This window comes from Mustela lutreola, chromosome 18 (assembly GCF_030435805.1).
Source record: "Mustela lutreola isolate mMusLut2 chromosome 18, mMusLut2.pri, whole genome shotgun sequence".
NCBI lineage: Eukaryota > Metazoa > Chordata > Mammalia > Carnivora > Mustelidae > Mustela > Mustela lutreola.
In genome coordinates, this window is record NC_081307.1 from 27,139,740 (window position 1) to 27,166,842 (window position 27,103).

At 38.9% G+C, this 27,103-nt stretch overlaps 1 protein-coding gene across 2 annotated transcripts in view; it reads right to left on the reverse strand.

Annotated features, from left to right (window-relative positions):
• SNX25 (sorting nexin 25) overlaps positions 1 to 27,103 on the reverse strand; it is a 128,542-nt gene that overhangs the window by 55,646 nt on the left and 45,793 nt on the right. For both annotated transcript variants that reach the window (XM_059155829.1, XM_059155830.1), the window contains exon 6: positions 10,611 to 10,681. In XM_059155829.1, coding sequence (XP_059011812.1) covers positions 10,611 to 10,681 — 71 coding nt within the window. The remainder of the gene's footprint in view (positions 1 to 10,610; positions 10,682 to 27,103) is intronic.

The window sequence follows — 27,103 nt, forward strand, 5'->3', positions numbered from 1 at the left end:
TAAATTCTGAACAGGTAAGTCTCACTACATTTATCAAATTGTATTATAATTCTGTATGTGTGTCTCCCTGTCTCCTTGTCAGATTATGATCTCCTTAAGGTCAGAGACAGTTTTTTTTCATTACACAGCTGTGCCTAACACATAATGGCACTCAAAAAAATATTTGCTGAATGACTAAAGACCTACTTCTGGTGATTATGACTTCCTCCAGAGTATATTATTCTCTACTGATAAGAGGGTTCCTAAAAATTCAAGAGCTTTCTTATCTGCCCAGAATCAGGAAAAGTGGGGCTGTGATCAGAGATGTCGCATTTGAGATAAAATATAAAGATAAATAGGAATCACCTACACAGAGTGAGACTGAGAAGAGGGTAAGCATTCTTAGAAGAATCAGAGAAAAGGGCAAGGAATATGAGGAGGCTGAATCAGGGTGAGTTGAGGAAAAAGAAACATTAGTGTGGCTAGAGTACAATGAGAGGGAATGGAATGGCAAGAGATGAGGCTGAAGACAGAAACAGGGGCCAGAGCAAGCAGGAATCTTGTAGGCTGCATGTCTAAGAACAATGGGAAGACAATGAATGGTTGGAAGCATGAAGGTAACATGATGACATCTGCATATTTTTTTAATCATTGTGACTTCAATATGAAAAAATATATTAAATAGGGGCAGGAGTAGATAGAAGGAGACCAATTAAGAAGCTATTACCACTGTTCAAGAAAGAGTGGCACTGGAAGATGGTTGTGTAAAAGAGAACAGAGTTGAGATATATTTAGGAGGACAATCTGTATGACAGTAATGGACTACATAGTACATGTTGAAAGAAATTACTCCTACTTTATGGTATATGGACAGACAGTATTCCCATTCACTGAAACAAGAAACTAAGAGGGGGACCAGTTATGTGGTACTTTGATTTGGACATTTTCATTTGGAGGTCCCTTTCTGATATCCAAACAAAAACACTGAATAAGTAGAAAAGTAGAGAATGGAGTTTCTGTAGTTAGAAATTTGGAGACTTATCGGCATATAGATAAGGGAAAGAGAAGACTAGCCAGATAAAGGGTAGAGGCAGTGCTACCCAACAGAATTTCCTGTGGTGATGGAAATGTTCATTCTGTGCTATCCAATATGGTAGCCACATATGGTTACCGAACAACTGAAATGTGGCTGGTATGTTAAGGAACTGAGTTAAATTTGTATTTACCTTTAATTAATTTAATAGCTCTTATATTGGACCATACAGGTATAAAATAATGAGAGCGTGAGAAACAAATACTGAGGAACTCCAACATTTAAAGGCCAACATAGAAGAATAAGCAAGCAGAAAAACAAGTAAGAATGAGACAAAGTGTTAGCCAGTATAGTCAACAATGTCAAATGCACCAAATAGTCAAACAAAATGAAGATTGAAAAAAGTTCACTGAAGTTAGCCAGCTGGACTTGGCTAAACTTCCTAAATTCCATGACCAACAAGCAGTTAAGGTCATTAATTGGGAAAACTCAGGTCTCAGTTAATACATTTGGTCAGGATGAATGATAAAATAAGGTCAGAGGCAAGAAAATATTGTGAACAAACTAAATCTTCTGAGACTAATTGTTTCAATATTTAGTGTTTTTAAGTTTACTCTAAGATCTTTTCCCCCTAACTATAGCTAATAAAATTTTCTTACCTATAACACAAGGAAATGAGTTTGATAATATGATTTTTCTTTCTAGGACTTATTTTCCCTAGAATCATATCAGTATCATATCATATCATATCATATCATATCATTAAACCCCTGAAGCTCTGTAAACATATAAAAAATAATTTGATGCCTTATTCCTTGAAAAGATAAAAATCTCCTCCCAAAAAAGCCATCAAAAATAAAATTAAAACTTCTACCTTGTTAAAGAGGATAATCTGTTCCTAATCTGTGATATACTAATCTACAGTGAATCTAAAACACACGCAGAGTTTTATGTGGATTTGTTGGAGTTTGTTGAAGACTTAAAAAAGCCTTGTATACTTCATAAGTATACAAAGTAAAATAGCCCCCAGGCTGTCCTTTGTCATCCTGAGTTATCTGGCTGGTTCCTTACAAGCAGTCAGGTAATTTCTCCCAGTGTTATACAAATATTTTTTCCTAATATGTTCAAAGTATTTTCACTATTCATCCCATTTCTTAGTTGTCATTGATTTTGACTGAAAAAGAGTTGGGGTGCCTTGGTGGCTCAGTCCTTAAGCAGCCGACTCTTAATTTCAGCTCAAGGTCCTGCTCCAGGCTCTGCACTCAGCTAGGAGTCTGCTTCAGGATTCTGTCTCCCTCTGCCCCTCCCCACACTCAGTGCATGTGCATGCTCTCTTTCTCTCTGAGTAAATAAATCTTTTAAAGAGGGGGGGGGCACCTGGGAGGTACAGTCAGTTGAGCATCCAACTCTTGATTTCCCACGATCTCAGCATCATGAGATAGAGCCCCACATCGGGCTCCGCCTTCAGCATAGTCTGCTTTAGACTGTCTCTCCCTCTCCCTTTGTCCCTCCTGCTCATGCTCACTCTCTCCCTCTAAAATAAATAAATAAATCTTTTTAAAAAAAGATTTGCCAGAAACATCTTTATATGTAACTACAAAACTATATTTATAGTACACACATATCACTACATTCATAAATAAATTTCTCAACCCTAGGTTGAATCTAAATATTCGTAGGATCTTCCATCTGTTCGTTCTTTTTTTAAAACTTCAGCTTCCCACTCACAGAAAGAACGCGAAACTAAGGAGAAACAGCACTGGCAATGGAAGTGCTTACAACAGCACACACAACCTAACATTACTACATGGTCACTCGAAGACAGAAATGAGCACAGCCTGATTTTCTAGGTTGAAGGAAACCAGTCCAGGTAGGTGCAGCTTGTAGCAAGAAGTTAACTTTATGACTGAGGTCTTTCCCCAACTCTGCCCGATTCTTTGCCTGATTCTGTGCCTGAGGTTTTTCCCTGATTCTTTGCCTATTTTCACTAAAGCACACTATCCCTAAAATTCAAAGATCACTAAAAGCAACTCAATAATTGGGTTTTGGGGAGACTATAATGCTAAAAATTTAACTTTCCTTAATGACTTTAACAGGGAGGAAAATAAACAGACAAATTTGTTTGAAAAGATCAATTTGAGGAACGATACAGGAGCTACCTAGAACCAGTTTTTAAAGTACCTTTTATGAGCCAGCCATACATTAAAACTCTAGATCTCACATACTGTGAGACTTGATATGTTATTGAATATTCAGTTAAAAGAAAAAGTAAGGACAGTGGGGAATACTAAATTTGATCTTCCTCTTTTACAAGAAAGTATGTGCACTTAAATTATAACAACCCAATTATTTAAAAAGGGAAGCCACATTAATGAACTTATACAGTGAGGCAGCAGATGATATTATGAATTAGGGGAAGTCACTTCAGACTGGTATACAGTGCTCTCCTCTGATAATGGAGAACACAGCATCAGTTCTGCAAAGATAAGTGACTTGGAGACAGCATGAATAGAAGACTGTTATCTCTACACTGGTAACATGCAAATATTTCTCTGCAGGGTTGCATCTTTTCTCCACAGTGTGAATCCCAGATTCGAAATGCCAAATGGGTACTATTTATTTATTTAAAATAAGTTAATTAACATATAGTATACTTTTAGTTTCAGAGGTAGAGTTGAGTTGCAGGTAACATCCTGTGCTCATTCCATCCCGTGCCCTCCTTAGTACCCGTCACCCAGCTACCCAATCCCCCACCCACCTCCACTCCAGCAACTCAATTTGTTTCTTACAGTTAAGTCTCCTATGCTGTGTCTCCCTCTCTGATTTTGTCTTATTTATTTTTCTTTCCCCTTCCACTATGTTCACCTGTTCTGTTTCTTAAATTCCACATATGAGTGAAATCATATGGTATTTGTCTTTCTCTGACTGATGTTGAGCAAAATAAATCAAACAAGCACTTCCCTCTCCTCCAGTCCTGCACATCCAGAATGTCCAAAACCAGTCCCCCATATACATTCCTTAACTCTTCTGATGTGTTCACTGAGAAACCCTGTATGACCATGCAGAGCCTCAATCTGAAGACTGAAAAAACTGAGTCCTAGGATGTATCCAGGTTTCATGAGGAAGCTTGCAAGAGAAGCTCACTTGAACAAGGTTTCTTGTCTACCCTAAACCACTTCACCAGTCTGAAGCAATGGAATATTATAGAACAGCTGCAGACTAGAAGTTAGGGTCTCTAACTTCTCCAGATAGCCATTTCCTCATGGGTAAAGTCAGCAGGCTGTACCAGCAGGATAATTTCCCATGCTCTGATTCTTCTTTACATCCAATCAGTCAGCAAGTAGGCCATTTTCCTTCATAGTCTTCCTGTCAATCCTGTCCTCACACTACCATTATCCAGGTCCCAGACTAGAATACCTCATTCCCAGACATTGCATCACCCTGACAGTGAGAATACTCCAAAAATACTTCAAAAGATTTCATAAATAGGGGTTCCTGGATGGCTCACTCAGTTGAGCATCTGGCTCTTGGTTTCAGCTCACATTATGATCTAGGGATCGTGGGGTTGTGGAATTGAGTCCCAGTTCAAGCTCCATGCCCAGGACGGAGTTTGCCTGAAATTCTCTCTCCCTCTGCCCCTTCCTCCACTTGTACTCTGTCCCTCAAAAGAAATGAAATCTACTTCATACACAATGAACTTTCATTTTTCTATTTCCATTTATATGTGATTGTGCATTACATGGTTTCTCTACCTTGTTAGAGCTATAATGTGCAATGGCACTACACTGAAATGTTTTATTATAGAAATAGGAACATAAATAGATCTGAATCATTAACCATAACCTGAATACAACTAGGGAGAAAAATTTTAATTACTTATCAAAAATGAATTGCTATAAGATTTAGAAGATCTAGTAACTCAAATAACATAAAAATATTGAACACCCTATTTAAATAGAACTAGTCAATAAAAATATAATGTAAATATTCTATCAAACCATTCTAGTGATACACAGACTAACCTGGAAAGATAATTATAAAAATCTTTGTTTTGGTCACACTCAATTCCCCACTATTATATGTTACCTGCAGGTACATGAAATGTGAGAGTTTGCTTTGTGAAGCAATACAAGAGCTGGTTCTCCCTACTCAGTTCTCCAGCACGTGTCCTCTGAGCCCAATGTGAAGTCCCCTTTGAATGGAGACCACTCTGCCCACACTCTAAGCCTATAAAGTTGTTTCAAGCTAGTTTTACATACACAAGAAGCAGAGTCCTAGACTCTGAAAAAGAAATTCTCTGGCTCAAAGCCAAATCAGATAAACCAGAAGGACCAATTAGAATTTAGAATAAACTTAAAAACAGAAATACATTTCACCAAAAAGCTTTTATAAAATAACTTTACTTATTATTCAAGTTCGACTCTACTAAGCATTTGCCTGCCAGAGATGAGCCTAGATATTTGAACATGCTACTTCATTTAGTTATTGAAAGTGCTAAAAACTCCTAGAAATTCCTGATTAGGTCCTATAGTCCAATATGGCAGCCACTCACTTAAGTTAGTTTTGCCACGAGCTGAATTTTTAGTCTCTACCTTCTCATTCCTTTTTTAGACAGTTTTACTGAGATATAACTCACACACTCTAAAATTCACCCATTTGGGGCATCTGGGTGGCTCAGTGCATTAAGCCTCTACCTTCAGCTCAGGTCATGATGTCAGGGTCCTGGGATCGAGTACCACATAGGGCTCTCTGCTCAGCGGGGAGTCGGCTTCCCCCTCTCTCTCTGCCTCCCTCTCTGCCTACTTGTGATCTCTCTCTCTCTCTGTGTCAAATAAAATAAAATCTTTATTAAGAAAATAAATAAAAATAAAATTCACCCATTTACCACACACAGTTCAGTAGTTTTTAGTATATTCAGGGTCATACAACCATCACCACAATCTGAATGTGAAAGAATATTTGCATCACTCCCAAAAGAAACCTTGTACCCACCAGCCCTCATACTCACTTCCCATGCCAATATCTATGCTGAGGGCCCCAAGTAACCAATAATCTACTTTCTGTCAGTATAGATCTGCCTATTCTGGGAATTTCATATGAAGGGAATTATACAGTATGTGGCCTTTTATAACTGGTTTTTTCACTTATCAAAATGTTTTCAGGTTTATTCAGGCTGTAGTATGTGTAATACTCACTTATGTATTTTATGAATCAACTCCTTTTACTGCTGAATGATATTCCATTGTATGGATATACTACATTTTGTTCATGGCTATTGGGTTGTTTCTACTTTTTGTCTATTATGAATAACACCACTACAAACATTCAAGCACAGGTTTTTCTGTGGGTGTATGTTTTCATTTCTCTTAGGTATATACTTAGGAATGGAAACTCTAGGTCTCATGGTAATTCTGTTTAACATTTTGGAGAACTGCCAGACTGTTTTCCATCTCTTCCACCAACGTATACAAGTTCCAATTTCCTCACATCGTTACCAACACATAATACCATTTTTTTTTTTTTTAATTTTAGCCATTCTACCAAGTGTAAACTGGTTATCTCCTATTAGTTCTAATTTGCATTTCCCTAGTATAGAATGAAGCAGGGCATATTTTCATGTGCTTATTAGCCATTTGTATATGTCTATGCAAATCCTCGGCCCATTTTTCAATTACACTGTCTTCTGATTATGGAATTGTAGAAGCTCCTTATATATTCTGGATACAATCAGATATAGGATTTGCAAATATTCTTTCATTCTGTAGGTTGTCTTTTTACTTTCTTATGATACAGCACACGTTTTTAATTTCTAATGCAATCCAATTTACCCCCTTTTTCCCCCTACTATGCTTCCCTTCATTCTTATACAGACCCACACATTTTGTCAGAGTGCGGATTCCACGGAAATTCTCTTTGTTCTGGACATGAAGACACACTGTGGCTGAAATCACCTAATGGTTTCAACTATCCTACATTTTGCTGCTATTTTATTTCTTACTTCGAACCCTACTATAGGCTTTAAAAGAGACTAATTTTTTTTTCAAGATTTATTTATTTATCTTAGAGAGAGAGAAAGTAAGGATGGGGCAGAGGGAGAGAGAGAATCTCAAGCAGACTCCCTGCTCAGCATGGAGGCCAATGCGAGGCTTGATCTCAGGACCCTGAGATCATGACCTGAGCTGAAATTAAGAGTCAGATGGCAACCGACTGAGCCACCCAGGTGTCCCAAGAGACTAATTTAGAAAAGTTAACTACAGTACCAGAATTAACCCAAAAGAAGAGTAATGAAGCACATCTTAATGTGGTCAGAGAGCTTACTGAAAATAAATGTTTGTAGCATTTTCACAAAAACGTCACTACAGTGTTATCTCGAACATATCAGTTATATCACTGTTGGTTGAGCTATATCCCCCCAAAAGATATGTTGAAGTCCTAAACCCTGGTACCCGTGAATGTGACCTTATTTGGAAATATGATCTTTGCAGATGTACTAAGTTTAGATGAGCTCATTTTAATTAAGGTGGGTCTTAATCCAGTATGACTGGTATCTGTATAAGAAAAAAGAGACAACAACTCAAGGAAAATGCCATGTAATAATGATAGAGGCAGGGACTGGAGTGACATGTGTTCAAGACCAAGGACTGCTGACAACACCAAGAGCTAAGAGAACAGTGTGAAAGAGAGTCTTCCCTAGAGCATTCAGAGAGAACATGGCCCCGCTAACACCTTGGCTTGGGACTTCAAGCCTCTAGAACCGTGACAGAATGCATTTTTCTTTCTTAAGCCACCCAGTTTGTGGTACTTTGCTATGGCAGTCCTAGGAAACTAATACATATAATAAACTGAATACTTAAGTTATAATCAAAATTCAACCAGAATACATCAAATTAAGAATACATTCTTAGGGATGCCTGGGTGGCTCAGTGAGTTAAAGCCTCTGCCTTCAGTTTAGGTCATGATCCCAGGGTCCTGGGATTGAGCCCCACATCGGGTACTCTGCTCAGCAGGGAGCCTGCTACCCACCCCCTCTCTGCCTGCCTCTCTCCCTACTTGTGATCTCTCTCTGTGTCAAATAAATAAATAAAATCTTTTAAAAAAGAAAAAAAGAATACATTCCTAGCAATGAATTTGTCCTTATATACCTAAAATGTGCATACATTCTCATGTTAAATGTTCATGTTAAACACTAAGTAATAAAAGACTAATGTTGACAGTTTATCTTTGCAAAAAGCAAGAAGACTAAAATCTGTTTGAGTATTACACTCTGTGGACATGATGATAATCACTCTTAAACAGTGACCTCAGAGAAGCAAACAGGTCTCCTCTGTTTTCTGTCCCAAGGCAAAATAGCTCAAAGGCCCCAAATGAACTCAGCCTGTCTGCCTTTTTCCCAATGCTTGATAGAAGGAAGCCAGAATACCCAAGACAGTTGAGAGCAGCTCAAATGGCAAATAGAAGCATGAAAGTAAGCAGTGTCACTGACAATGTCTGACAACATTGTATGGGCCCCCTCCCACACTCAAATTCACGAAGTCCTAACCCCCAGGGCTTCAGAATGACCATATTTGGAGACAGTATCTTTACAGTGGTGATTAAGTGAAAATGGGGCCATTAGCATGGACCCTCATCCAGAAAGGCTAGTGTCCTTTCAAGAACAGGAAATTCAGGGGCGCCTGGGTGGCTCAGTGGGTTAAAGCCTCTGCCTTCAGCTCAGGTCATGATCCCAGGGTCCTGGAATCGAGCCCCTCATTGGGCTCTCTGCTCAGCAGGGAGCCTGCTTCTTCCTTTCTCTCTCTCTGTCTGCCTCTCTGCCTACTTGTGATCTCTGTCTGTCAAATAATAAATAAAATCTTAAAAAAAAAATAAGATTCATTAAAAACAACAACAACAAAAAAAAAAAACAGGAAATTCAAAGACCAGGGCAGAGGGAAGACAAAGTGAAGACAGAGAGAGAAGGCCAACTAGAAGCCAAGAAGTAAGGCACAAACAGACCCTTCCCTCACAGTCCTCAGGAAGGACCAACACTGCAGACCCCAGGGATACCTTCATGGACTTCCAGGCTCCAGAACTGTGAGAAAATAAAGCTCTGTTGCCTAAGACACTTGGTCTATGCTACTTTGTTATGGCAGCCCTAGTAAACTGCCATAAACGTCCTTCCTCATGATGACTAAAAGCCAAAGTCCCAGCAGTACCAGTAAGGCCCTTCGGAATGGGATCCTGTGCCAACTCTGATCTCCCCCATTTCACCCCTTTTCAGCCACACAAGCAACTCAAGCAAGCCCTGCATGCTTCTGCCTCAGAGTTGTGCACCTGTCCTTCCACAGATACCCTCAGGTCCCCAGGTCTTTGCACCCAGGTCAGCACATAGGTGAGGTCTTCCCCGACAACCCTATCTGAATACTAATCTTCCTCCCCCTCCAGCTGGGCCAGGATTCCCTTCCATACATACCATCTCACAGCTTTGTTTTTCTCCAGGGCACGTTTCACTGTCTAAAACACTGTTTATTTGATGTGCTCATTGTCTGATTGCCTCCCAATCTCAATTTAGGGCTTGATGAATGCAGAGATTTTGTTTTGTCCATTATTAGATCATCATCGCCTCACTGGTGTTCAGTAAACCTTTTTTGAATGAACAAATTTGTACAATCTTCCTTACTGGGCAGAGATTAAGAATTAGTGCTTCTTTCTAGTCTATACCTTCATCTCTTTTTACCTTGGTCAGTGACTCAGACACAGGTAATAGACCTCAGGCCAAGCTTCCTGTTGCCTCTGTGCCACTCAGAAACCTGGGACCCCATTTTAAGGCTCTGGCCCAACTTGTCCTTTTAACATTCTGCTCCCTGATGGGACTTGAGTGGGCCTGCAGATTTTCATGGAAAGGCCAGCCTACAAGGTCAGGGCTGTTTGCTACCTCTCAGACACAAATCAAGATCTGCACTCTAAATAATGGCATGACCTTCAACTTCATATATGACAGTAGATACGTTAGCCCCAGGCTAACTTTAAGGGATTTAAGAGCCAGCTTTATACCTTAATTATTCCTATCATGCTGGGGTGAAAATCTCACCTGAAGAGAAACAAATAGGAAAAATAAAGAACTTTTTTTTTTTTTTTTTTTTTTTTAATGTAGAAGGAGGAGAGAAGCTATTTACAATACAAATCTTAACTAAAGGAAAAGATTAAGGAAATTATGAAATATCAACTCACTGGAGTCATTTAAATAACTATCATTATGTTTCAAGTTAAAAATATTCATGAATATTAAGATTAAATTTTAATGAGAAAAAACTGTAAAATTATGCTTACTTTAAAAACAGAAGCACTCTATACCAGTGATTTCAATCTTTGAAAAATTATGATGACAGATGAATAAAGTTCAAAGAAACACAGAAATACAAACAGGGGTTTTTGTTAGCATGAAGTTATTTATATTTACTTTCTCTAATGCTGCTGATATACTATTATTTTAATAAATTGAAAGTACCTAAATATAAGCCAGAAGAATGCTCATACTTGCCAATATTCTGACAAAAGCAAAGACCAGGGTAGACTGAGAACTTTTAGAATATATAACTGAAGAAAACAAACTGGTTCTTACCCTTGTGCCTCTTCAGCTGGGGAAAGCTGCTAATTGTAGTTGCTTGGATTATTTCTACTACAATTTGATACCTGATATTTAAAAAGAGAGAAAAAGAAAAGATCGAATATTTAGAAAATGCTGTTTTCAGAGATAAGTTTTAGACTGTATTTTGTACTAATCAAATAAAACACAGGGCTCTCACGTGCGCAAAAATAAACTCTAAAAAAAGTAGTTCCTAGTTATCTACTATTTTATATTGCTGTTTTAAAGCAATATAAATTCCCATTTCCATAAGGAGTGTTGTGCTCTTAAGAAATAAAAATATATGTTTATAAAAAATAAAAAATTAAAAAAAAAAAAAAAAAAAAAAAAGAAATGGTACATCCGGTCCTCTCAAGACTAACACTTGTCTAAGAAATAACACATCTGAGCATAAGATAAAACTGTGGCTTTGTCTATAACAAAAATATGCTATTTTTTGTTCCTCCCCAACTAAATCATTAGCCTCTTGAAGACAGGGATTGTGTGTTATATTCTCCTACAGATCCTAGCTTGACATTGAACACATGACAGGCACTCAGTAAATACTAGCGAATATTATAGACTGAATGTTTTGTTCCCCCCAAAATTCATACATTGAAGCTTAATTCCCAATGTGATGGTATTTGGACCTGGGATCTTCGGAAGGTGATTAGCCCTTGTGGGTGGTGCCCTCACAAATGAGAAGAGTGCCCTTATAAAACAGACCCTAGAGGGGCACCTGGGTGGCTCAGTCAGTTAAGTGTCTGCCTTCAGCTCACATCACGATCTCAGGGTCCTAGGATCAAGCCTCCCATTGGGCTCCCTCTCAGTGGGAAATCAGTCGGCTTCTCCCTCTGCCTCTCACCCTGGTTTGTGCTCTCTCTCGCTCTCTCTCTCAAATAAATAAAATCTTAAAAAAAAAAAATAGACCCCAGAAAGCCCTTCCCATTTGGTGATGTCACAGTGAGAAGGATGCTCAATATTCAACCCCTTGATCTTGGACTTCTCAGCCTCTAGAAGTGTGAGAAATAAATGTCTGTTGTTTAAGCCAACCAGACTATGATATCTTGCTATACCAGTCCAAACTAAGGCAAGAAGTTACATTAATATACAACACCTGTAAAACTAAACAGGTACAAATAATATTCTGAACATTCTGTTCTTTTTATATTCTTGGTGATTCATCCTCTGGAACAAATGAGTCATCAATGGTACTGAAGAAATGCACGCTATTTGAGTGAAGAGTTAAATTTCTTAAATGAATGCATAAAATTATTATGAAATATCAGCTAATATTAACACAGAGTCCTCTCATTCAATACCGGGTATCTGTCTAGATTACTCTCTCTCATTTAATCCTCAGAATAAGTATTGCAATTATCCCCACACCACAGAGGAAGAAGTTGTTCAGGTGGACTAAGAAATCTATACCAGGTCTCATTGCTTTTAAGTACTAGAGCCAAAATGATAACCTGCGGCTGCTGATTCTAAAGTTCATGCTCTTGACCACTTTCCTGCTACTCTAAAATTCAATACGGGTTAATATTTATCTTGTCTTGGGCCTTTCCAAGTATACAAGCATGGCCAATGCCAGATAATCTTTGCAGGCTCACTGCCCTCTATATCCCTCCTGGATACCATTTTCCTGCCAAACCAGACTGCGTGCAATACCCCAGCACATACTCAGCTCTTTCCTGACCCCCAGCCTTTGCTCTGTTTCTCTCCATCTTGCATACAACCTCTCTCCCTTATCTGCTGAAATCCTATCTGTTCCTAAATATCAGTTCAGAGCATTCTTCTCTCAGGGTTCTCAGATCCCTCTCTTCTACAGAACAAAGTATTTGCTCCTACCCATTTCTTTAGCAATTTGCCCTCCACTTCTGATCTTAATATCTTACTTCCAATTTAGCAATTTATACCCACATTGGTCTCCTATGCTAGACTACTAATACCTTCACAGCAGGGGAATAAATCCAAGGACCCACAACCAACTCATCTTTATGTACACCAAACCCTTCTCACAGTGCTTTGCACATAACAGGCATTTGAAGATGATTATTGAATTTGTAAAATTCACCTTCACTTGATACCAAAAGACAATGCAGGAAATGAGTGACTTTCATTCTCAACAAAAGCTCACAACATACAGTTGACCCTTGAACAACATAGGTTTGAATTATGTGGGCCTACTTATACGCAGATTTTTTTTGATACAGTACAGTAATATAAATATTTTCTTTTCCTTATGATTTTCTTAACATTTTCTTTAGCTAATTATGAGAATATAGTACATGACACATATCACATATAAAACGTGTTGATTGACTGTATATGCTATTGGTAAGGCTGCCAGTCAATAGTAGGCTATTAGTAGTAGAGTGTTAGGGAAGTTCTAAGTTCTATGTGGACTTCTGACTGCATGAGGGATTAACATCCCAACCCTATGTTTTTCAGTGGTCAGCTGTACATCCAAATGCTGGCAGCTATCCTTGATGGCACAGGCCTCCTAGTCCTCCAGAAGCCAGCTCCCTGGGGAGAGTCAGCACTCACTCAGTTTTCTTCACCAGAGGAGTGCATGACCTTCCTGGTGCAGAGTTTGGTTCAAGAATCTGAAGGACTGATATTTGTGAACATCCTCTTGATCACAACTGCACAAGTGTAATATGTGTTTTTCCAACGTAAACTCTAATATTAACAAGAATTTGGCTCTTTTCCAGTTACGGTGAGATCTCGCCCCCAGTATCTCTTATCCCAGGGAAAAGAAAAAGGTCACATGAAGACCAGCCACCTCTTACCTGAGTTACCACCTCACCTCTCTTTGGCTTTGAACACTCAGCTACATTAATAAAGACTCAGAGCACGTTTGTATTTTTGAAGTCTTCCCACCATCTCAAACTCACCTGAAATGCTACAAAATTGGTCTTCAAAATAATCCCCTTAGAAATACATACATTTATTGCCTTTTACTGTTAATTGTTCAGGACAACTTTGGAATTCTATTAGAATTGACTTCTTCTTTTTTTTTTTTTTTTTTTAAAGATTTTATTTATTTATTTGACAGAGAGAAATCACAAGTAGATAGAGAGGCAGGCAGAGAGAGAGAGAGGGAAGCAGGCTCCCTGCTGAGAGCCTGATGCGGGACTCGATCCCAGGACTCTGAGATCATGACCTGAGCCGAAAGCAGCGGCTTAACCCACTGAGCCACCCAGGCGCCCTAGAATTGACTTCTAAGTTATTTATACACACACACACGCAAATATTAGTCTCCTCATTTCATTACACACACCTTGCACATTTTTTTTTTAAATTACTATTTTAGACCTATCTTGGATGTGCATATGCTGGAATGTCTTAGGAGAGTCAAAAGCTGAATAAATCCTAGTCTCAGGTGTCTACATATGGTGGATGGTTTAAAATAGGTTTTATACTAAATGTAGCAATTAAAGGGGTGCCTGGGGGGCTCAGTCAGTTAGACGTCCCAGCTCTTGATTTTGGCTCAGGCCATGATCTCAGGGTCATAAGATCAAGCACCATGTCCGGGTCTATGCTCAGTGCAGAGTCTGCTTAAGATTTTCTCTCTCCCTCTGCCCTTCCCCCACCACACACACAATAAGATAAAATTCACAATGACATAAATTAGAATACCATATACATAAACATGTTTTTTAAAAATTTAAAACTTAAAAATAATGTTTTCAAGGTTGTTACAGGTTACTTTGTGCTAGCCTAGGGATAATATTTTCATTTAGAAGGACTTTGGTTACAACATTTGAAAAGAAATAAAGACATGGTGATTTCAGAGGGCTACACTAAAGCTGTTTCCAAGGTAAATAAAGCAGAGTAGTTAAGCATGTTAGCTCTGACACCAGGTGCCTTGTGTTCAAATCCTGCTTCCAACACTTACTGTGTCACCTTAAAAAAATTATTTAAGCTTTCCAAAACTCAGGAGAAAAGAAGAGTAGTATTGTTTTTGTAAAAAGAAGAGTAACAGTATTTTTCCTCACAGGATTGCCATGAAGATTAAATGAGGTAACACCTTTAAAATATTTGGAATAGTGCCCAAGCCACAGTGAGAGTTTAATAAATATTAACTATTATTTTTGTACCTTAACACCACTGTTGGTTGACCCTTTAGATATGCAGTATTTAAGGAGATGATGTATGTGCGTGCTTGTAAAATATATATAAGAATTTTTAAAGTAGCCTTACTTTTTTCTGATCATAAAAGTACCTCAGCCTAGTCAATTTAAAGCCACCAAGGTCACTGAAGTCCAACACAATCAGGTTTATTGACTCATTGCAGTAAGCATGAAGAAACATGGGTGTCTCCTCAAACCAAGGGAAAGATAGCTTCTATGGGATTCTGGGGAAGTATGCAGTGTAGATGAAATTATAAATGAAGCAGCATGTTGACAGGTTCAAAGCAGAGCTGTGTAAATCGTCATTTCACATAGATTCAGGGTCTCACTCTCCTGAAAACAATAAAGTTATAATAAACATGGAATGGTTAGCCCAGAAAACCCTTTAACTATAGCTCTATACCCGATTTATAAATGAGGGTGCTTCTCTGTGTCAAAGTGGCCGAAACCCTCCAGGCAAGAATAGGATGTGTCACTCTTACCAAAGTAATTTTAAATGGCGAAATCTAAGATTTTAGAGAGCAAAGTTTCTCAGTGCATAAGAAAGCAGCAGCCATTCAAAGGAGGTTATCATTACAACACTTTCTAGCTGTTATGTATACCTGGAAAAAAAAAATACTGTTTCCTGTTAACTTTGTAGCTAGAATCTGTTATTCCAACCTGATAAATGGCTGGGCAGATTTTACCTCCTCATGCTGAACCCATTTTTACTTTCTCTAAAATAACATATATTCATTGAAGAAAATGGGAAAATATACAAAGCATGACATTCAGAGTCAATCACAATTAACATCTGGTAAGTATTTACAGACTTCAAACAATTTTTTGTTTTCTTTTGTTTTGTTTTGTAAGACTGAATTTATGCTATAAAAAGCCCTAGAGCCTTTTCAATGTATACCATCTGCCAATTTTATTATATACTCTGATGAAACGCCATTGTTAAGTGGCAGTCCAATGTACAGATGTGTCGACACTTTTTTTCCCTAAGCCCTAATTATTAGGCATTCCGTTATTTCAAGCTTTTCTCTATTTTACATAAAACTGCAAGAAACTTTCTTGGAACAATCTTTATCACACATTCATGATTATTTCCTTAAAATAAGTTCTTATGAATAATAACTGTATCAGAAAGAATGCACATTTTGTGACCTGCTTTCTGCATTATAAAACTGTGCTGCAGAAAGGCAATAATTCATACTCCTCCCAGTAGGACATGAGGTCGTCTGTCTTCCTACAGCCTTGCCAACCCTGGGTGTCAAATTTTTAATCTTCACCAGTATCATGAACCAAGTAAGTCTCTCATTTTAGTTTTTATGTCTGAAAAGAACAACAAGGTTCAGAGCTTTCTTCTCATGGGGTATGTTTAATGGTATTAAGCAGGAAGTGCCAGGGAGCTGTAGGACAAACTGGGGAAGTATGAGTCAGGACTCAGAGCAGTCAGAGGCTCTTGCCTCTAAAGGCACTTTTAAACTGGTTTCCCATTTTTCTAATGTGTAGAAGGCAACTGATTCCAACAGAAAGACTAGGAATGCTTCCTAAGCTTTTTCCATTTGTGGCACACATAGCAAATGATAGTATTTGAACAGAACGCCAAGGTCATCAGCCATCCCAGGCCCTACCCAACAACCTGGAGGGCTGAGGAAACCTTTATCTCCATACACCAATACACTATATTTGAGTCACATCAGTTAGAAAGTTCTGGACCAGAGCAGCCTGACGTATCCAGAATTTACGTAAACACGAGTACACAATTCATGTTATATATATATATATGGAAAATAACCTGGAAAATATCAAGTATTGTCATGTGTTTGCAATGTGGCTTATTTTTCTTCATCTGGTTTGTATTTTTAAATTTCCTAAAATAACATGTTACCGTATATTCATTTTCTAGTTCCCAGAAGTCTATGGAAATTACATGTTACAAAAGCAACTAGCTGGTGTCCTTCAGTTAACCTCAAAAAGGCCAAAATTTTTCTCTCTGCTATCTGTACCTCTTTTCGACTAGTGCTTCTCATATTTTTTATATCAGCTATTAATATTACCATAAACTGTTTATTTATAGACCAATGTATGGCACCACTGCTGTTATATTCCATTCTCAATTCTTGCCTGAAGCATTTTCATTCAGAATGCTTACTGAATATCATCTTTAGTTGCCTAGTTTTATGTTCTGTACTGAAAATGTCCTAATGACTTTCTTCTACACTTTGAAGTTTTTCTGACATGAGAGATTGTATTGCCTCATCTCCTCCATTAAGCCTATTCAAGTTAGGATCTGAGAATTCTGTTGCCTTCTCCTGCTCACAGTTATATTTTTAGCTCTTTATTGGGAGCCTAGCAGGTCTGTCCTCAGAACTGTGCTGATGCATTAATCTCATTTAATTATCACAACAGTCTCATGAAATAGAAACTCCTTTCTCCATTTCACAGTTAAAACTGAGGCTCAGAGTATACATGACTTGCCAAGGCCACACTGCCTATAAGAAAGGAAGCCAAGCACAAGCCAGGTCTGCAAAAATTTGGGCTATCTGACTCGAGCCCATGCCTGTGGGTAGAGTCTATGTTAGATCTGGACTGGTTGGTGTAAGGTGATTTTTGTGTTATTAACCCTCACCTACCTCAAGAAGAACTGCATTTCTGTCCAGTGCAGGGTCATCAAAATACAGAGCGTGCATGGCCACTACTCAGCAACGTGCCGGAGCCATCTCACAAGGCCTGTGTTGACTTGTGTGAGCTGCCTGTTAACATCTCAGGAATTAAAACCTACCACTATTAAAGTGAAACAAATTTGCGATTAAACTGTACTTCTTAAAAGGTGAAAATACTTTAATCATTTCCTAATAATTATGTTTTGCTATTATCTATGTTCCCGGCTATTCACGTCTACTGTATCGGCACAGTGGAGACACGACATATGAGACGGTGTGCTGCAGCCAGTCTCTTTCCAACTTCCTACTCAATGAGGTCATCCTGGCTGCTTAGTATTAACACCACAGAAACCAGCAAATGCTACAAGTCAGGGTTTCTGATCCCTTCCCTTAAAAGCCAATTTTTAAAAATTACCAGCACCCCCTCTTATACTCTTCACTGCCATTCCTTCCGAGAACCTAGTGAATCATAAAATTCTCTACAAAGGAGAGAGCCAGCACCAGCACTTTTGTTTTGTTTTAAAGAAAAGAGCACTACCCATCCATCCCACCTCCTCCTTTTGATGTTTTGTTCTAAGTGTCAGGGGCTCCATCCCTGGCCTCTCTCCAGCTCTCTCTCATCCTCTCCTCTAAGCCCTAGAGAAGGAAGAGGTCTTTCATCTGACCACAGAGGAGGAGGAACCGGGCATGTGAAGCACAGCCCTTCTGTTCTCCTCCTCTTCAGAGCATGTGTTCTCTGCCTCCAAGGACAGCGAGCATGTGGACTCTGCACCTGTCAGAAAGATGGGGAGGGAGGGAGAATCAGGGACCAAGCCAGGTGGGAAAGAATGTCTCATATTCTGAGACTCAGTTTTAGAGAGTCACTGTTGGCACATATAAACTACATTCTCCATCATCTATCAGTAATAAGAGCAAAGTTTTGGGCCTTCATTTGGCTTATTCCTTAGCCCTAACATGGTTCAGTCTCAGGCTGGAGAGAGGAGCATTGTTATTTATCGGGCCTCCTCAAACCCCCAAATAAAATGCTGCACTCTAGTGGGCCACAAGTAATTGATCAGTGCTCACGATGAAATTAAATCTACTTGCAATCCTGGGCCTGAGATTGTAACAACGACAATAGTGGTAGCTAACAATTTGGAATATGCAGATCCTGGGCTGAGTGATTTATGTAAATGGACTCATAGTCCTCATGGTAATTCGGTGATTCATAAGATAGATACACCTTACTCACAGTGCCTGTGTTTTCTAATTATAAGCTCATCATGAATTCTTTAATTTCAGAGAGATCATAAGCTTCTTTATCCCCAAATTTCCTCTTTTTAGATCAAAATTTCCATGCTGTCAATACTTATCTTTCCTCCTAAATGAAGATATCTTGTTTTCTCCCATATGTTTAACTCCCACCTCTGTGCCCTCTGCTATTTCTCAGACATCAACAGAAGGAATTAAATTCTGAAGTCAATGTACTTTGACTTTTTATAAAACTGAAAGATGTTTTTGAATGTTTTCAATAAGCAGCCTTGCATTTTAATGTGTTTTTTTTTAAAACTAAATTTATATTCATTTATTCTTTTCATAAAAATTTGCCAGGCATCTCTTTGTTTTGCACTTCATCATTTCTCATCTCCTTGCCCACCCACGTTAACCTTTCCCTCAGTTTATACATGCTTACTGATTTCTGACATGGTGTAGCAGTTTGTCTGAAGGGTATGCTCGATTTCTTTTTCCATGTTCCTCTATAATGTAATTCAACTTTAGTGCTCATGATTCACAATATAGCTTCAGAATCACTGGTCGAAGCACCAAACATTCAAATAATTTAAATTCACCTACACAGAAGCAAGCAATTTTGGGAATTTTAATAATTTTAGAGTTTTAATCTTCATGTGCAAATGTACCTCTGAAACGCATCTCTGAAGTTCAGGGATGAAATCCATCCCCTTAATATCTAAAGAAAAACTACTTAGCAAACTTCCTCAGTAACCCATTCCACTGTTCACTATGACCTCTTAAATTAACCTATTCATTATGGCCATTCCCTCTTGCTTTATCCCAGTAAAACAGAAAACACATTGATCTCAGTAGACACTCAATAAAAAAAATTTCCTTCATTTCTCCAAGAGAAATAATACTAAGTCTTTTTAATTTTAAACCTTTTATTCATTATTAGAATTTCTTCTCTACTATTTTTAGATTCTCCATGTCACTCTTTAAGTAAGGGGTCAGAAATAAACAAATCCAGAACTGAAAAAATCTAATAAAGACTGGACTGGCAGCAGATGAAATTATAGCACTGACAGGCTGCCCCAATTTTCTTTATTATGACTTGTTTCTCTGGCAGCCTATGCCTGTTTCACTAACAAATGATGGAGCTTCTGGCAGTATTCTTCTCCATGCAAGAATTAGTGCCTGCAAAGTCTCCTAGACAGTACAGACTGGTCACCACACTTGCAGGAAATTCCACAAGGTTGGGGCCGTGTGTGGATCCTCTTTTCTCCCCACCTGGCTAACTGGTTACCCACCTTCTCATGTGGGATTTCAAGTCAGACAGAGCTGAGTTCAAATCCCAGCTGTTCCTTATTAGCTAAACGATCCAGGGCAAGTCACTTTACCTTTCTCGACTACATAATGAGAATAGTAATACTTAATTCACATAGTTGTTACAACAATCACACGGTAAGAACTTTACTTAATGCATATTAGATATTCAACATATGGTAGCTTGAAAACAAAGAAGTTTCCTCTTCTTGGGCATTTGCTTGGCATCTCTTTAACTTTGGCAAGTGTCCAGTCCAGGAAAGTAGTATTTGTCCAATGTCTGTGCGGGAAGTAGCGCTATCCTGCCTTGCTAGAACTATACAAAAGGTAGCACCAGAGCAAAAACGACTATGTGCCCATTCTGTGTCTATGTTTCTTTTTTCCTTAGTAACAGAACTCTCATTTTTAGCTGAACCTAAGGCTTCCCAGAAAAATTTTATCTGACATAAAAAATATAAGCAGAAATGTCATGTAGTAGCTTCCAGGAAGTTCTTTAAAAGACAGCCAATGCATGACCTTTGCCACCTTCTTTTCTTCTCTTCATTTGTGCTTCCTGGAATTAGGATATGATGAATGGCATTCTAGACTACACCCCGAACTCTGAGGACTCTGGAATATCCCTAGGATGGCAGAGCAGTGAGCTGGAAGAAGCCTGGGTCCCCCAGGAGGGTAGAGGTCTCCTACCAGTCTTCGAATGCCTGTTCCAGACTTCTTTTATAGAAGAAAGAAAAAGCCCCCTCTGTACTTTGGCAAGTGATCATTATTCTTTGGGTTTTCTAGCCTCCTCATCTAAATCTAATCCTAATGTAAGTATCTCCAATCTTTTCATGGGACTCACGCAATAGATTTTAATCAGGGGCAATTTTGTCCTCCAGAGGACATGTGGCAATGTCTGGGGGACGTTTCTGGTTGTCACAACGACAGGGTTGGTACTGGCATCCAGTGGGGAGGCTAGTGATGTTAATATTCCACAATAAATAGAACCACCCCCACAACAAAGAATTATCTGGGCCCAAATGGCACTTTTGCCAAGGCTGAGAAACCTGGGGTTAAATACGTATCTCAGGATCACCAGTAATAAGATGCCCTTTATTCATTACGTTAAACAGGGTAGAAGAATGAGGTGTCTAGATTAATCAATATTCTTTTTTTTTTTTAAAGATTTTATTTATTTGACAGAGAGATCACAAGCAGGCAGAGAGGCAGACAGAGAGAGAGGGAGAAGCAGGCTCCCCGCTGAGCAGAGAGCCCGATGTGGGGCTCAATCCCAGGAGCCTGAGATCATGACCTGAGCCGAAGGCAGTGGCTCAACCCACTGAGCCACCCAGGCACCCCTAATCAATATTCTTCTCAATAGTAACCATCCTCGCAAACAGTGATAAACAGTTTTCAAAGACTTAGAATACAACAATTATAGGATACCTAGCCGAGACTTGAGATTGATAGCAAGTGAAAGAATATCCCATTCAAAAGATATTCTCGGGCGCCTGGGTGGCTCAGTGGGTTAAGCCGCTGCCTTCGGCTCAGGTCATGATCTCAGGGTCCTGGGATCGAGTCCCGCATCGGGCTCTCTGCTCGGCAGGGAGCCTGCTTCCTTCTCTCTCTCTCTCTGCCTGCCTCTCAGTGTACTTGTAATTTCTCTCTGTCAAATAAATAAATAAAATCTTTAAAAAAAAAAAAAAAAAAAAAAAAAAAAAAAAAAAAAGATATTCTCAATTCTAGTTGTACCTGGGGGGCGTTTAAAAACCACTGATGCCCAGGTTCTACCTGTAAAAATCCCTGGGTGTGAAGTGAAGGCAAGTATATTTCTCAAGGAGGAGCAAAATCGCTTTCATAAAGCACTTTGTGCAAACACACAGGAATTACACAACGTAGGCAACAGGGGGTATTCCTGGGCCATGATCTGCCTGCTCCCTCTAGGAGATTCTGTAAGGGCAGAACCTTTCATTTCCGCTTTAATGTTTATTCCCACACCCTCTTTCTCTTCAAAATAAAGGAACACAGCGCTTTCTCCAGTGTGGCTGTAATTGTCGGGTCTCACTAACGGATGCCCCTTTGCTCTGACCTCTGGTTTGCCTTCCTTGAGGGTGGTCATCACCCCACCACCCACATAGGTGGTGGAACTCTGTTCAGTTGTCCTTTAGTATCTTGCATGAACAGGACATTTAGATTTCTGGCTCCTGTCTCATTAGCAGAGTGGATGACTTCCACGAGAAGACTCTGGAAAATTAAAAATGTTGTACCAGTCCCGCCACCGCACCCTCACTTCGACACCTTGGATGCCAGAAAAGAAGAAAAAGGAAGTAGCTACAAAGGACAGTGAGATATCCAGCCATAATTTTTTTAAAAGCCTGGGTGATTCTAATATATAGTCAAGGTCGAAAACCACTGGTTTAGTGTACTCGGAGGGAGCATTTCTAGCTCCAGAATCGTATTGCCAAAGCACCTTATGCTGACTCAGAAAAAACCAGACTATCACAGAACTACAAATATGACCTTCAAGATTTCTTTGGTTTGGTTGTTTGTTTTTAATGCATTCCAACCCAGCGGAGTTTAATGACTTTATTTCCTTCAGAAAATATGCACCTATCTTCCAAATATGTATGAAATAAAAGTGGATGGTTTCATCTACTGCTTAGTCTAAATAATACACATTCCCTGCCCTAGGCGGCCTATCTTAAAATCTTACTGAGAACAACATGAAGATAGCGACCTAAAATGCTAATAAAGTCAGACAGCAGAGTGCTCTAATTGTACAAGAAAGACAAAATAGTTCAGACTATGATGGAAGAAACTGCTCCATTAGTGCGAGGCAGCTGATAAGCTTCATCGATGTCTTAGAAAGAAGTCTGATAAAAAGCAATTTTGCCTCTAAGCAAACTGACCATTGAAGAGAGAGCAATTTTTCTTTATTTTATTTTATTTTTTCAGTGTTCCAAGATTCATTGTTTATGCACCACATCCAGTGCTCCCTGCAATTCGTGTCCTCCTTAATACCTACAATCAGGCTCACCCATCCCCCCAACCCTCACCCTTCCAAAACCCTCAGTCCGTTTCTCAGAGTCCACAGTCTCTCATGGTTTGTCTCCCCCTCCAATCTACCCAATTCACTTTTCCTTTCCTTCTCCTAATGTCTTCCATGTTATTCCTTATGTAAAGAGCAATTTTTCTATCAGATAAACAATAACCAGTAACCAGATAACTTATGCAGCATCACCTTTTTTGACCAAAACGATCAACCTCTACCATGGCAGAGTTGTTCCTGGTACTCTTTCTAGTTCAATCTGGGCAAGAAGCAGAGAAGAAAGGTTAGCCCTCAGATTACCCTAAGATACAATGAGTAAAGACACTGTCCCCTGGATAAAAGATATACCAGTACTATAGCAAACAGAATTGCCTGGAATTTTATCTACAGCAAAGGCCAAGTAACTGTCTCATAGTCACAGGTTGGGGGGAGGTAATGCAGTATTTACAAGAGTATTCAGAAAGTAACTGGGCGCGCCTGGGTGGCTCAGTGGGTTGAGCTGCTGCCTTCGGCTCAGGTCATGATCTCAGGGTCCTGGGATCGAGTCCCGCATCGGGCTCTCTGCTCAGCAGGGAGCCTGCTTCCCTCTCTCTCTCTCTGCCTGCCTCTCTGCCTACTTGTGATCTCTCTCTATCAAATAAATAAATAAATCTTTAAAAAAAAAAAAAAAGAAAGAAAGAAAGTAACTCTGGATGTGTACAGCTTCCACTGAGAAAAATGGCCTTCACAGTATTCTCGCCCAAGGTTCTTTGCCAAGCTGTTGAGGGGACTGTGTGCTCTTCAGGATTACCATGCTTCCATAGTAGATGCTGACTAACATATACGACTCCTTGTTCTAAGAGAAATTTGCAGCCCTTCAAAGGAAGTCATCAACAGATCTCCCAAAATGTAAATGAGAAACTGAAGGTCTACAGAGGGACAGAGGTCAGAAAAATAGGTCATTGCAGTTGCACTCAGTCATTATAGCAACTTAATTAAATCTGAAAATGTATTCTGTTTTCTAACAGAGTGGGCACTTTAAGAGTTTGATAATCTAATCCTCAAAGTACCTCCTGAGTGTCCTCCCCATAGGTTCTATGAACTCTGCTGGAAACAAAAGCCAGAAGTAAAGTAGAAGACAGGAAAGAGAACAGGAACATATGCAACAGGAATATACATGGGATGGGTGATAGGAAGAGATTAGGAAAATTCTGATAATACTACTGAAGATGCTTCAGTATCTTGAAAGTAAAAATGGGGGTGCCTGGGTGGCTCAGTTGGCTTAGCGCCTGCCTTCAGCCAGGTCAGGATCTCGGGGTCCTGGGACCGAGCCCCATGTCAGGCTCCCTGCTCAGTGGGGAGTCTGCTTCTTACTCTTCCTCTCCCTCTGCTCCTCTTCCCCACTCATGCTCTCTCTCTGCCTTAAAGAAAATTAAAAAAAAAAAAAAAAGAAAGAAAACTCAAAAGGCATTCTTTAAAATGCAAACAACCCAATTATCCATTGGCTGACAAAAGAATAAACAAAATATGGTATATTCATACAATGGAATGTTATTCAGCCAAAAAAAGAAATGAAATATTGCGACATACTACAACATGGATGACCCTTGAAAATATTATGCTGAATATAAGCCAGACACAAAAGGCCACATGTTACATGATTCCATGTATATGAAATGTCCATAATGGGCAAATCCACAGAGAAAAGAAAGTAGATTAATGGTTGCCAAGGGCTGGGTAGAGAAAGAATGGGGAGTGACTGCTAATGGGTACAGGATTTCTTCTTAAAATGACAAAAATAATCTGGAATTAGAGGTAATGGTTGCACAGTCTGAAGATACTAAAAACCACTGGAACATGATACTAAAAACCACTGGAACATGTATTTTAAAATGCTGAGTTCAACAGGGTATAAACCATATCTCAGTGTCTAAAGAATAAGCCACTCTTTAGCTCAGCATTTCTACTGCCCCTTAGCCTCTCCATGCTCAACAGAGCGCCTGCTTCTCAGGATACCCAACGTGTTAGACTTCAGTGTTGCCCTATTTATGACAACAAGAGGAAGTGATCTTACAGAAAGACTTAAGGGCTCATACCATTTTTATTTTCACCATGTTTTAAAGGGGAAAATGTCATGTCAGGACCCCTAGTGTTCATCTTTGGCCACTCAGGTGAAGGCAATCCAAAATGCCCCTACTGTGACAAAAGCAGGTTGTCCAGTCATCCTAGGGCTTTTGTTTCTAAAGGTCAATTCTTACTGAGTTTCTTCTTTACCTACTATAGGACCAACTGCCAAAATTAAAATATCTACAGCATTTTGAATAGTCCCGAGCCTCTGACTAGTGCATTTTGAAAAAGATAAACCATTCATTCTAATCAAGATTCATTCATCTCATACTACAGAACTGTAGTATGCCTCAAAATAATGCCCTCTAATCACAAAATAGTCTTTTGGTACCTTTTTATTATACCACTGTCTGTGTCAACATATGTGCAGTGCTGGGATCTTTTGTGGATACACAAAACAGAACATTCATAAGTCTGGAAGTAGAATGAACACTGATTCAGTTAACTATCTGCCACTATTGATCCTAGATTGTTATCTTAAACTTCCTTGAAGTTACCCAATGATCCACTTCTAACTATATTCTGAAAGACTGCTTAACAGGGAAAAGTCCTTAGGAAGGCAAGGCCTCGGCAATCTATCCACAGTATGTTGACAACAGTTATCCTGCTGTTATACAGTTATATACTATTATACAGTTATACAGTTATACTGTCTATAACAGATACTACTGTCGTGAACAGTATCTGTTCACAAACAATGCATTAAGAGAAAACTATAATTTCACAGAGGGTGACCTTGGTCATACCACAGGCAGTGTATTCGGGAACAAAGGGTAAAACAGCACCCAGGTAGAGCAAAACTGGAGTATCAGCTTGTACAGCATCTCTAGAACCAGCACTTTGTGTGTGTGTGTGTGTGTGTGTGTGTGTGTTGGCAGTTTAAGGCAAAGAGGAGGCAACAAGGGTGTACTGTCCTTGTGAGCTCTTTCACTTTCCATAGAATGACACTTTAAACTCCTTTTAAATTTCAAAGAAAGTCATGATAAGAAATGACCTTTGAGTGTGTATAACCTGTATACTCCAGATAACAAATCTGGGATATTGACCCTTGCCTTCTTTATTAGCTCAAGGGTCACAATAATCAAAAATGAATTTCTAGTTTCAGACACAAATGATTATAAATCTCTAATAAATGAGTACCACATAGCTTTTCAAGACTATGCATGGAAAGAGAAGCATAAACAAATCTCCAGAGATTACATCCTTTAAGAATTAAATGATCTGTATACACAATCATACAACTGAAGCCATCATTATACATCTGCAGGACCTAAATTAATACAGGACACAGTTTACAAGAACATGGTACCCTCTATAAATGTACACCTCTTATAAGAGTGTATTATTCAGATTAGAAGACTAAGCAGCACAACTCACCTTAATGGTGACCCAAATCTAAAATCCTTGAAGAGTTCAAAGATTGTTTTAGCTAATATTTTATTTTCCATCTATGATTCATCAAAATTACTTATCAGAGACAAAACGGACATACTGGAGTTGCCTTTCTTCCCCATGTATTATTGTTTGGGGACACTAAAACAGAAGAACTACAGAAACAGAAGCCTAGAAAAGCTAAAAATTATATATTGCTATATAATCATACTGTTTATGCATATACTATGGCAATAAAAAATAAATATACAAAAACAGACACATTCACCCCTAAGATATCTCAAGTACAACAAGGAAGATTCAATGCCCCCATCAAAGAGACTCCCAGGTATATTTCAAATGTGTTTCCTCAAAATATTTAGTCAAGAACCCATGATTCCCAAACCTGGGCCTGCATTTTCTAAGAAAAATTAAAATCAATGCAATATTCCATTATATAATTTTAAAAACATATCATCTCCTTCCCATTTTTTCTAAGTAAATTTCTGAGCAGCTAAGTAGTTACTCTTACAACTAAACAGCTTGCAATCTATTATAACCTAATTACCTGAAAAACAGGATACTTGGGGAAAAAAAAAAACTAATTCCTCTGCTAAAGGAGAAGCTAGATAAATTTAGTTGTCACTGAGTAGTAAGATT